Raw genomic sequence first — 13,687 nt, 5'->3', positions numbered from 1 at the left:
TGTAGTGGTCCTTGTCCCGGTTGCGAGTACAGTGTAAAAGCCAAAAAGGAAGCTCGCTACATTTGCGCTCAACGTGTTTGCCTTTTGCGAGGCTGTTTTACGCTTCGATTGCATTGCAGAGGCGACTCGAGATACCTGAAAAGCGAGAAAGAGATAGTCAGAGACAGAGAGAGAGAGAGAGAGAGAGAGAGAGAGAATGTGCACACAGAGGTACAGCAACAACTGCTGCAGAAATGCACAGCACACACACACACTCATATATTTTAATCTAGCTGCAGAAAAATGTATTCCAACACCCACAGCATCAAGTATACGCGCTGTGGTACCGAAATTAAATTTTAAATATTTATAAAGCTGGGGCCAATAAATGGAATTTGCAATTGGCCTGATTGGCTTTTAATCGCAGCAGACAGTTTTTAATAAATATGCATACAGCTGCCAACCGAAAGAGAAAGGGAGAGAGAGACAGAGATATACGAGATAAGAGATAGATAGATAGATAGAGAGAGACAGACTCATATCTGTGGATAGTAGCAGGTTGATTGCAATGAAATTGCAACCGACATAAACTGGACACGCCCCAAAGCCTCAACAGCTAATATCAATAACGTAGAGTAGGGCGTACGGCAGCTTCTTACGGATCCGGATTCCGGACTTGCAACGGATGCTGCATTGTGTTGCGTAAAAATAGCGGAAAAGCCAAAATCAAGTGAAATTTATGATTGCCATAAAATTGCGTGGATATGTAGCAAGTGCCAAGTGGCTGGGTGTGTGGTTGTCTGTGTGTTTGTGTGTGTGAGTGTGTGTGAGTGTGAGTGTGTGGCTAGTGTAGATCCTGTGCCGTTGCTTTCAACGGATGCCTGATTTCGAGAGCTATTACTTATGCTCATAGAACTTCGCAAATAGCAAGAGTATCTCGTATCTCGTAGATACACATTGTTGCAATTGATGTCCGCTTTGATGGCGAGACTAGGCACAGTACATAAGAAATGCAATCGGGCCCAAACTGCAATTTCGTAAATCGAACAAAACTGTTAGCCGTCAGCCAACTGCATTCTGGTTTCTGTATTGGGTATTCAGTATAAAGCAAGCAATCAAAGTTGTCCAGTATGCATCGATCTCATCATCATCATCATCCTCATGATGATGAGTAGCATCATCAGTAAACTGAATCATCGTCTATGCTTGTCACATTGAGTTGAGAGTTGAGAGTTGATAAGCAGAGCTCGTAATATGCATGCCTGAGTGCCTGGTTCCGGTTTTTCCACTCGACTCCAGATCCAAGCCCAGACCAGGACCCGTACCCGTACCCGGACCCGGACTCCTGTTTATTTGCTAGCAAAATTGTGAAATAATGTGCTGCAATCAATTCGCAATACATGAACACTATGCCGTTGCCTTTTCTCCGTTAGATATGCCCTATTCTCGTGCAGCGCAAAAATATGTGCACCCAAGTGTTTTGAAGTGGCAGCTGCCACGACAACTACACCAACTATCACAATAACAACAACAACAACAACAACAACAGTTCTCTCTGGCATGTCGTGATGAATATGTTAACATCAATAACAAAAACTCGGGTCAATAATGAAGCCTGGTTGCAACTTTCAGCTCCTGCAACGCATGTGGCAGCTGCCGCTGATGAACACGTCAAAATAAGTTTACTTTGTGGTTTGATAGCAGCGATTGCAGCAATCAACTTTCAACTGAAGCGGCAACAACATTCCTCTGCTTTATATTTCCTCTCTCTCTTTCTTTTTTCTCTCTGTCTCTCACTTACTCGGAGCGAAAAAAGCTCCTCGAAATCTGAAGCAGCTTCCCATAAGGACACTTGATGGTAGTGCAATTGTACTTAAAAATCTAGTTTTCTCTCTTCAATTTCACTCATACAATGGCATATTGATTAGATACTTGTCTCTACACTTCTCCCACTATGATTATTTTTAGCTCAGCAGTTAATTAATTAACACATATTACATTAATGGTTTTTGGATTTGCGAATTTTTATTAACTTACAAATATTTGATTATGGAACCGAATTCAACTTTCAAATTATTTTTCTAAACAGCTTTAAATTTATATTTTCGCAAACTAAAGTTGAGATTTATATTTTAAATTAAGCTGCGATTATATTGTCGAAGAGGTGATCTATTCCTTTTAGTTTAAAATTGAAACTTATATTAAATGTACATAAATTTTTAAATTTATTATAAATATAGAAGCTAATAATGATAATGACTCTTGAATTTAATCTACAAACTGCTGTATTTATTTTTTAAGTTCACAAAAGTACGGGAAAAACCAACTAATGAACTTATCCAGCTATAGTAAACATTTCCTAAACTGTCATTTTGCTGTGATGAGAAGTAAAGTCTTTTTATTTAACGACAGCACAACATATAGTGTTATCAAAATTATTCCGCACAGAAAAAATAAATTTATCTAATTGTAAATTTCATACTATATTTTCTAGTGCAAAGAGATGGAAGGCGATGACGTTAAGGGTATACTGAAGATCAAGGGTGTGCAGAGTAATATTTTGAAGACGGCCAAGTTCGATGAGCTGAATGTGTTGGAAACTTTTCATCCGGCGAACAAGGACTACGGCCATATGATAATTGATGAGCCAAAAACGCCATTTGTTTTTGAGAATGATTTGCCACATGATCTGGACACAGATACGTTGATTGAGAAGCTGAGACTTGCCGCACAATCAGAGACTCCGGCCTTTGGCATTGATAACGACTCGGATGATTCCTCCGACGATGATGACTATCCGGAGTCTGTCGATGAGAAGGTGCGTCGACTGGAATTCGAGCGTCGTCGAAAGTTGCACTACAAGGAGTTTTTGTCTGTTCCCCTGGCACGTCGTCTGATTGCCGAGGAATTTGGGGATAAGAGTAGCGTCGAGCCCTCGATCAGTGATGAGAGCTCTCCACAAAAGGAGGAGAGCTGCTCAGCTGAGGTGTGTTCCAGTCTCCATGAGCAGACACAGCAGCCAAGCTATCAAACTCCGATATCAAGTGTTTCCCTGATCTCGGTAAAACCCAGCATGGAATATGTACCGCCACCAGTCGAAGTTGAGCCGGGTTTTCAACCCGATCATCATTGCTATCAGAAGCTAACAGCTCAAGGACTTGAGCCAAGAGACACAATCACATCCCTGCTCCCAAATGCAGCATCGGAGAGCAGTAAAATTACCAACGAGGAGACGGGCAAATAACAACAATTGACCAACAATCTAAATTGAAACCACAAACTTAAACATGCGAATTAATCGGCATCTGTATCTGTATTTTATGTTATGCATTTAAGACTGCCTGCTAGCTAGATGTCTATTAAAATTGTTACGTTCAAGTAATGGCTATTGTTTTGAGCTAAGCTCCTTCCGGAAATGTCTATGCATAAAATTGTTCAAAGTCTCAGAAGCTGGCCAATTGTTTTCAATATGATTAGCCAGTTTGTGCTATCTTCCTGTCTAAGCACATTTAGCTGTTGAATATTTAATTACGTCGTCTCTGTATCTGCATCTGGCCAGTTTCTTAAGCTTATCCTTGTTGTTATTGTGTCTTCTGCCTGCATCTTAGATCCCAAGTCTTAGTCTTGTTATGTGCACTGACTGTCGCAAAACTTTGTTTAATAACTAATTTCGACATTTTGTTTTATTGCCTTGCAATGTAATTGAAAATTCCTTCGGTCAACTTCCTTTACGGACCAAAGGAAGATGTGCAAAATAAATTAATTTTGATTTATTATTGCATGGCGCACCTCAGTCTTGTTAACAAATGATGCCATTTGAAAACGATTTTTGGCCAGAGAAAGATGCAAACTAATTTTTGGCATCGTTAACGTGTTTGCCCAGTTTATCAGTGTTTTAAGTGGCCATTTAAAATAATGGTACATGATGTTTAATTATGCCATCAGATTTTATAGATTTAAAGTAGAAAAAGGCTTTGCATTAAGATTAAACTAAATGGTGTCATTTAATTTAATTAGTGATACACATATTTAAATAAGGAGTAACATTATCTTAATCAATTAAAGTGAATTATTTAATTGACTATTAAATTGTGTATTTAATCCCGCTAATTTTTAAGTTTAAAATAATTTAAATGAAAAGCACTATGTCACTTAATACAATTATTTCTCCTCAGTTCTCCCGGCTGCAATTACTCCCACTTTTTTCCACCGATCGGTGGCACGTAGTTGTTGCAGATAAAGCCTTTAATACGCATTTGCTGGCAGCAACATGTGCGAAATGAAATTTAAGTTGGCCCAATTTATAGTCTGGCCAAGAGCCAGATACAGAGCCATAGCCGCAAACGTCGCCATCTTTATATCCTTCCGAGTATCCTTCTTCTTGTGCCGACAATTGCCGTGTACATTTCATTAAGTGCATAAGCCGTCGCCTGTCAACGTTGCGTGTGCTGCGTTTTAAGCCGGAAAATTATTTTTAATGCTATTTACAGGCACAAATGAAAATGCAAGCGTAAATAAAATAACGGCAGTCACGAACTGGCCAACTGGCCAACTGACCAGAACAACAAACTTAACCGTCCGTAGAAGCTGCACAACCAATGAAAGCCGCACAACAAATAGACAAAAATCTTTAAGCAGACTAAAGGGTGGATGGAAGATTGGAATTATAGAGGAGGCAGGGGAAGTAGGGGGAGCACTGCTAGGGGATTTGAAGCACACGCGCGCTCTCGTGTCATTGCAAGTGCAGCTAAATATTTGCCAAAGCATTTTTGGTATTTACGACAGCAGTTCGTGAGGCATGTGGCCACTTGGTCACAAGGGATTCGCATTCGGCTCGAAGGTGCAGTTCAACTGCTTCCCCCTTGCCACCCATTCCACCCTTTGTCCTTTAAAGTTTGGAGAGGAAGGAAACGAAAGACAGCGAGAAATACTTGTACACTCAGCTTGGGCACATCAATTTTCATTTTGATAAATTATAAAATGGCCAATGCTGCCAGTTGCAGCTTAATGGATTGCCTCGTTCTCTCTAACTTAACCCAAAGGTGACATTAAAATGCATTGCAAATATTCTAGAATAGATTTGAAAAATTACAGCAGAGAAACTGTTGAAAAATGAACTAGGATGGATGAATAAATGGACAAAATCTATTATACTCAAAGTATTACATTATTTTAGATTAGCTGTTAATATTATTTATGAATCTATTTCAAATAAAGTTTTTGTGAAAGTTTTCTAATTATACATTTTTCTTTCATTTTAAACTAGTTAAATTTTTTTTTTTTTAATAAATTAAATTTTGATGATACTTTTAATTTGTGTGAAGATTTAAATATGACTTATTTTAATCCGAAGTCTCAAATAGTTGCGTAATAAAAGAAAACCATAAAATATATTTTTTTGTAACTTTTTTTTTTGCATCGAAACTTCTATTTTAGAAAGCGGTTCGCTTTAGGTTCGGGTTTGCAAAGTTAATAATTTCAAGGGTTCGGCCTTTGATCCGCCTTAGGCTGCTTAAGAACTCGAACCGAACCGGCTTGCAGCCTTGGTTGAAAGGTGATAAAACTTAAGATGTATTAAATTGATTAAAACAAATTTAAGACTAATTTGTTTCTTGTATAAAATTTAAGTAATTGTTGTATTGATATTTTAAATAAATTTGGCACATTTTAGAACTTTTAGATTATTTTTTAAAAATATTTAATATAATTTAAAAAAAAATATACTTATTATTAAGTACACATTTTAACTTATTTGTATGTTAAAATGTCCTGTATTATTAATTTTTATTTTGAATATTTAGTTTTGCAATGAGTGCTTACGCCTCAGAAGGTAATGTTATATTCAACCCTTAGTTTATAATTAACTTAAACATAACAAAGAGATATTATGTAAGTTAGCATAAAATATTGTAACATTATTACACAATGCAATAGATTTTTTGTATTGAGATAAATTTGAGTACATACGTGTTATATCGAAAGTTTTACCGTTTGAAATATAAGTCAAACTCTTAAATCTCACTATTTAGTGGGTTAATTTGATAGCATCAATGATGCGTTCAGTTAAGTTTAACTTCGACTCATGAGAAGCTAAGTCTCTAGTTAGATGAATGGACGGTAAGAAAGAAAGCTGTGCACTTGGCATTGGTCAACCCTAGACTTGATGTCCTGTTTCTATGGAGTCCTTGGAGTCCTTGGAGTCCTTGGAGCCCTTAGTGTTCTGCTCGTTGAGTGCATTGCTTAGAAGCTAAGTAAAGGCTCAGCATCATGTTAATTGCAGAACAAGTGACATTGTCTAATTAATTGTCGTTACGCTCAGTGGACTGCACACAAATGAAGCTAATAAAGATTTATATGAAACGTAAGTTTGTTGATTTTTTCAAGTGTGACTTGGGAACAATTGCACCTGGTCAAACAACAAGTCAAGGCAGCGACTCTGACTTTAACTTTGGGGTGGGTCAGGCTTAGGCTCACAATTTAACATATGTGCGCGTGCCCTGGGGTCAGGGTCAAACGGGTTACCCCCTTTTTAATTTTTTTCATGGCCTAAGTAAATATGTACCCTCCCTCTTCCCCTTCCTCTCCTTCTCGCAGTGTTTACTTGTAATCAATTATCAGATATCGTACGACAGCTGCCTCGGTCTCTGAATTTTCTGACTAGTTTTTCGATAAACTCGCAGCTGCTTCAAAAGAGGCCATATTTTTTGATATTTCAATCGAAAGCAAGTACACAAATAATTATGACACAACACGCAATCGAATCATAATTTATGCAAATTGTTTGCAATTTTTATGTGTTTGCATTCTCTAGAGTCATAAATTGAATTTACCACTAGACACTTAATAATTAATTATTATTATAAAATAGATTGTATTTAGCTGCGTATAGATTCAACAAAACATAGAATATAATAATTATGGAGCATAATTCCAGTCGCAAAGCGAGAAAGTAAAGGATTTTGACAGCTTTATAAGTTTATGCACGCTTAAATCTGGATTATAATTAGATGCCTCTCTATCTGTTAAGCTGTTGATAAGTCTATTTAAGGCACACAACTTTCATGAGGGCTTAAGAAGAACAACTAACTTGATAGGAGGAACTGAAGAGTCGAGTTCCATTTCAATGCCTTGAATTTCCGTTGGGATTCTCGATCTCAAACATGTGTAGGGAAAGCAGAGCGTAAATTATTTTCACAGAATGCAGTCACGATTTATAACAAATGAAGCAAAGTTTGTCAAAAGTAAAGTTGCTTGTGTGGTAGTTACTCCTTCTCTCTCTCTCCCCCTTTCTGTTGGTGGTGCTGCATCTTTATGCGCATATGTAAACACTTCCGGCTCGAGTTGGACTCAAGCAAATGCGAAAATGTAAATAACAAAAGCGACAAAAGCAAACAACGCGAATATTTTGGAGATTTTATTTACATTTTGGCTTTGACACTGAGAACATTGATCAATTTGAGCATACCAGCATATTTTAATCGTAGTACTTGCTATTGTGAATATTTTCTACATTTTTGGTATAGTTTAAAAGCCAGTAAAAACTCCGAGTTTCCAACAACATTCAGTTGCTTTTGTTTTGATTGCGTGAATATTTCATAAAAAAGCAAAAGCCCAATGAAAGCTGATCTGGCTAACGAGAAAGCTGGCCAATAGTGTTTGCAACAACAATATAAAGCAACAAATACTATCGTTTTTCAGTATTCACATTATTTAACAGCAATTTTGATACACTCAACAGCGTGTGCAACAATGCAACAAACTGAGATTGAATCTCTTCTTTTTTGTCAGTGAATTTGGCAAACGTTGTGAAAACCCAATGCAGCCAACAAATCAAGGGAAAAAGAACAATAAATATATGTACATACATGAGTATACATATAATAATTTAAATGTTCTTTACATATACATGTGTAGTTTATATGTTAAAATTTCGAATATGTATATTTTGCTGCACTTTAAAAGCCAGCTGAAAAAAACTTTATTGAGCTGACCTGAAAATTTATGAGCGAAATGCAAAATAAATATGCTGTTATTTGTTTTTAGCTGCACCATAAATATTTTCATTGATTTTATGGCAAATGAATTTTAATTTTACCTGCGCCAAAAAGGTTGACAATGATTTTCATATTTGGTCAAAGTTCAGAGCGAAAATATTTTTTAAAAATTTATTTCTCACAGCAAAAAAAAGTTGACACCGGTTTTGGTTTCAAAACTTTTAAACTCAGTTGGAGTTTAACAAAAATAAGTTAAATTGGTAAAGTTGAGTGGGATTCACTGCAATATCCCATACTCAAATTTTAGATATTAACTATCATCATAAAGCGATAGATGGCGGTTTTGATGCTTTTTTATATGAATGCTGTAAAATGTTGCTTGCTGAGTAACTTCAATATTTTGATATTGATCATAATGAAATCCTTAGAAAAAAATGAAAGCATGGTGTTATATAAATGGTAAATAAGAATTAAAAATTATAGTTTCATTTTTTTAGAAAGGAATTTTAAAAATAAATCAAATCCGAGAATATTACCCAAATTTGGTTACTGAAGTTTTTGAACTTATAAAAGACATAGCTCTTCACAATGATCAAAAAATCGACTGTGGCAAAAGCATTTAATTAGTTAATGAAATTCACATAAAAAAATAAAATATTAATTTTCGATGTTCTTGCAAATAAAAACATTTAAGAGTTATTTTTTGATAAAGAATCAATTAATATAGCAACACAATATGTTTCTATAAAATTCGTATTGCCTGTAAGTTGAATCTTAAACAACTGTTGCAAAATATAGAAACGTACAATAAATGAAATAATAATAAATTGTGCTCGGACAAAAGCTTTGACAATTTGTCTACCTCTGTGTGGCATTCTCTCACCACTCGACTCAAGATGATGACGATGGGCTGCTGTGGCATTTTGCATAGAGGGTAACATTTGTTATTGTAGAATGTCACGGGATGGGAGTTCCGTGTAGGCACCGAAAGCTAAAGCCAAAGCGCCCACAAAATGGCCAAAGCCAAAGCCAAAGCGCTCACACAAATTGCTATACCAGCTAAGTAATTTACGCACAATAATGCGCATCGTTGAACTCTGCTGTTGCCATTGCTCCGGCCAGATGATTGATGTATGGACGTGTTAATTAGGTCTACTCCTGGCACATTTACGCACATCTAACAAAAGGCAACTAAACACAACTAAGCAGAAACAACAATAAAAGAAATAAAAACGAATCCAATAAAATTCCAGATACTCGGCACAAAAAACTTGAAGAATTGATTGATTTCTGTGGGCCAGAAGTACATTAATCAGCATTGCGCTTGTTTGATTGCTGTTTCAACTTGCCAGCCAGCAAAATTAGGCAGTCACACACATACACACACACTGATACACTGCATAGCAAGCATGTAGAGATAAAGTTTGGCTAGGCTTTGATTACCGCTAACTGTCAAGTGGCCAATGCTGGACATGCACTTTGCATAGGCCGACAAATTCAATTTATTTCCAGTTTAGTAAAGAGGAAAATCAATGGAGCAACACCAACAACAACAGCACAAAAAGTGCAAGCTGTTCACTTAATCAAAAACAGATTTTGGCAACAAATTCGTTATGCACGTGACATGTCCAAAGAGCAGTCAACACACACGCATACATACTAACACACTTCAAAAACTCCTCTCGCCACACAGCCAAAGAGCACTGTATGTGTGTGAGCGTATGAGCACCTAAAAGAAATTTGAATAAGTGAATTTAAAAAGCGTTGGCGGCGGCCAAAAGCAACACCCAAAAAAAGAAATGAGAGGAAAAAAGAATGTCAGGAAAATAGGAGCTCATGGTAAAGCCAAGGACACTTTTCATGAAATGCAATTTCGCACTTGTAAACTTTTATGGCTGCATGTGCCATCAGAGCTGTGCAGTTGGCCATTTTATGGCTAATGAGTAATTAATGCATTGCATTCTCACTTTGATTGTTAGCTATATTCCTAAATTATAAGAACAATAATTATAATTTATGCTATTAAATTGTCAATAGTTAAATTCTTATTTAAATATCCTTTTCTATTTTTCCATCAACTTACTGACTCTTATTTCCATATTTTCTGCTAGCTTTAATTTTTTTTTGTGCAGTCCTGATAAGTTGTGAGTGCTTTCAACAACATTAAAAATTAAATGTAATAATAATAATATTAATTTTATTTCAATTGAATACTATTAAATTTCATTGGAATGTCTTATTTTCAATTTTCTAAAGTCCAATCGAATTAAATTATTTAATCAAAGAATGCTAAACAATTTTTTTTAGCGCTTTTAAAGATATTCTGTCTAATTCTAGCTATGTTAAAGCAATGTTAATTTTAAAGTCACGCAGTTTCAAGTACCGCTGTTAACTTTATGTTACACTTTTATTAAAATTTTCTTTAGCTACAACTATTGGAGTATTCAGATAATTAAAAAAAATTATAATTAGCATGAAACTTATATAACTTGTCTGATTGATTTCAAATAAAATACTACTATAATATCAGTATTCTTTATTTTAATTCATTAAAAACTGCATGGCATTTTGCAAAACAACCGTATACATTTACATTACAATACATTTCCAATATACATTAAGAAATGTTGGTTTAAAATTCAAGCGATGTAAGCTATGGAGTTTTGCAACCTCAGTTGCTTCTTTTGGCCATCTTTGAGCAGCTCCCCTGGTCAATATCTGGCAACACTTATCTGCTTTTGCTGGTGTTGTGGACTTTACTGACAAAATGCAATGACTCCACTGGGCAGCTACAATATGTGAACAGCTGGATGGACAGCAGTGTACCCAGAACTTCACTACACTCCACTGCACGTACGTGTGTACTCCATGTAGCACTTGTCACTACCCCTACTTCCCGAATTTTGATCAGTAGCATGCAAATCTGCTCGGCGTTTGACTTTTGATGGCACATTTGTAACAGATGCTTTTGCTGCAAACTTGTTTTTTCTTTATTTACCCTCTAGCTATTTCTATAGCTATTTTTTATGTTTATTTTCCTTTTTTATGTGTGTGTGTGTGTAACTTGTTTATTTGCATGTTGTTGTTGCTTTCATTTGCTTGACTAGGCTCAAAAAGGCAGTCGTCCTTCCTTCATTTATTTGCACACTTTGGCTAATGGATTTATTTATTTTTTTTTTTTTGTTGGTTTGCACTCTGTGGTTGCACACGGCGTATGCTTAATATTTGAGCAGCATTTGAAATTATGTTTTATGTGTTTTTTCCCTCATTTGGTTTGCATTGGTTTCTATTTCAAGGCTTGCCTCTCGAGGAGTGAACTTGTTTCCCTCGCTGCCATTTCAGCGACTTAATTGAAAATTCAATTAGACCTGTGCAAATATTTTGGGCAAAAGGAGCAGGGCGTAAATTGAGTTACAGCTGTTTATCTAAATAAAAAGTGCAGCTCCCAGTTGATGTTGCTATTGCTTCTATTGCCTTTGCTACGGCTGCTGCTGCCTTTGCCATAGAGCCTGGCGTTGCATTTTAATTACAACTTAAATATCTCAGTGCGGTCGGCAGAAGCAAATTACAACTTCAGTGAACCGCAAAATGAAAGTTGTTTATTTTAGTTTTTCGCCGTTGTATGTTTGCTTTGCCCTGGAATTTCAGCTCGGGCTTTTGGCAACTAAATCAATTTTGATGAAGCCCCCAAGTTAATTGCATGCACTGCCCTAGCTCAGAGTTTATTAAATAGTTTCCCACTTTCACTGACCGTCCCGTCATCAAGCGGAAAAACATTTATTCAGACATTGTGCTGTGCTTTAACTTCTACATCTCTCTCTCTCTCTCTCTCTCTCTCTCTCTCTCTCTGTTTCTCTTTAGCTCCCCTTATAATGTGGGTGGTCTTTGCTTTTAGTTTTGCCTTTGTCCCCGCTGCTGCACGTGACTTGATTGTCAGTTGCAATTTAAGAATTTGATAGTTTGACAATGCATTTTGCCTCGCTTCACATGACGCTCTGCGTTCGACTCTCTCGCATTTCCCTCAATTCAGAGCAAACCCCACAGAGCAGATTCTAAAATGTTTTTCTTTGCTCGACACTCGACATTCCACACTGGCCATGTTCCTTGATGCTTTGGCGTCCTGCTAGAACATTAAAATGCGGCATAAATAATCGTACATTTTCGGTAAAGTGATCAATAGAATTTCAAATAGCATCAAGACGCACTCTTTGCAATTTAACAAACATTAAATATAACAATAAAAATAAATAAGAGTATTAAAAATAATAATAATACTTACTGTATATTTCTTTTCAATCTGTTCTGCTTTTGTATTAAATAATCAACATCTAATATATTTTCTGTATTTAAGACTAATGGATACTTTCAATGGATTTAAAAAACAATTTTTATAAGGATATATTTGTAACCTTTAAATCAATAAAATATGTACATTTCTCACCATTACGATCATTAATATATTTTTCACAACTCAATGTAAACAACTTGAAGTTTTTAGCCTGTTTTCAGGATCATGTACAGCAACGTTGATTAACCTGTTGCAAAGTTGTTAAGCTACTTAAATCAGTTGAAGCTGCCCAAAGGACGATTCACTCAACGCTCTGCATATTGGCATTACAGTCATCTGGCAAAATATTTTCCGCCTTTTTATTACGTTTCACACTCTGATTTTATTTATTTTTATACATTTCTCCGTTGTTGTTGTCGAGTTTAAGCCATTCATGTGCAAAACTCTTTCAATGGCAGCTCGGGCTGAACCAGTTCGAGAGCCAACCCCAACTACAACAAAAACAATAGCAGCAACAACCACAGTTCATTTGAGCGTGTAAAAACATAAATCAAAAAGCATGGCCTAATAGCAGCCAGCCTGGCTGGCCACACACAGCTTGCAATCTCTCTCTCTCTCTCTCTCTCTCTCTCTCTCTCTCTCTCTCTTTCTCTTCTTCTCCAACTATCTTTTTCTCTCTCTCTCTCCTTTCTATTTTTACTTCTATCTCTATCTCTCGCTCTAACTGTTAGCAAACAGGCGACAGCCATATAAAGGACATGGAGTGTATATAAATTGCCTACTTGCATTTTAATTAAACTGACTAAAAACCCAGCCAATGTCAAATGTCCTCCCCCGTCGCCTTTCTCCCCTGTTGCCCATCCTCTCCTCTGGCAACCCTCCCCTCTGCCCTGATGCTGCTCTGCGGTTGCTGCTGCTGCCAATAGCCGGTGGCTATAATAACACACAATGGCAGTCATGTGGAAATTTGCTTTAAATTGACCAACTGACCGCAGTAACCTTTAAACAAATTAGAAAAACTTGTGCTCCATTGTTGTGGCTTCTGTTCGTTGTTCTTGTTGTATCTGTAGTTAGACATAGGCTATTTTTTATTGGTCCTGTGATTAGCGTTGGCTTTTTAATAGCCTCCTCCAACTCTCACTCTCCCTTTTACTTTGCTCCTTAAGAAGTCGCAGCTGTGCCGCCTTTGATGTGAATAATTTTGCTAAATGTTTTTGTTGTTGCTGTTTGTTGTTGCCTTTCGCGGCACCTTCATTAAATTTACATTTTGCAGTTAAAAAAGTCGCCAGAGAATGAGAGAGAGAGGCAGTAGCATAAGCTGGAAGGGATGGGAAGTTGGGACAATTTGGTCAACATGCAGCAGTGGACAGTTGACAACATATGGCACCTCAGTCGTTGAGTGCCAGAGACAAAGAGAGTAGAGAGG

At 36.6% G+C, this 13,687-nt stretch overlaps 1 protein-coding gene across 1 annotated transcript; it reads left to right on the top strand.

Annotated features, from left to right (window-relative positions):
• The first annotated feature begins 2,351 nt into the window (after window positions 1-2,351).
• On the top strand, window positions 2,352-3,361 carry LOC117780469 (protein phosphatase inhibitor 2). The gene has a single exon (XM_034617018.1). The coding sequence runs from the start codon at window positions 2,483-2,485 to the stop codon at window positions 3,221-3,223; it is 741 nt and encodes a 246-aa protein (XP_034472909.1). The 5' UTR covers window positions 2,352-2,482; the 3' UTR covers window positions 3,224-3,361.
• Window positions 3,362-13,687: the final 10,326 nt, after the last annotated feature.

This window comes from Drosophila innubila (assembly GCF_004354385.1).
Source record: "Drosophila innubila isolate TH190305 chromosome 2L unlocalized genomic scaffold, UK_Dinn_1.0 4_B_2L, whole genome shotgun sequence".
NCBI lineage: Eukaryota > Metazoa > Arthropoda > Insecta > Diptera > Drosophilidae > Drosophila > Drosophila innubila.
Note: the sequence above shows the minus strand (reverse complement) of the source record. Positions and strands in the feature narration are given on the sequence as shown.

What these genes read in the sequence shown, in the direction of transcription:
- LOC117780469 (XM_034617018.1), top strand. Translation starts at nt 2,483, where the DNA reads ATGGAAGGCGATGACGTTAAGGGTATACTGAAGATCAAGGGTGTGCAG.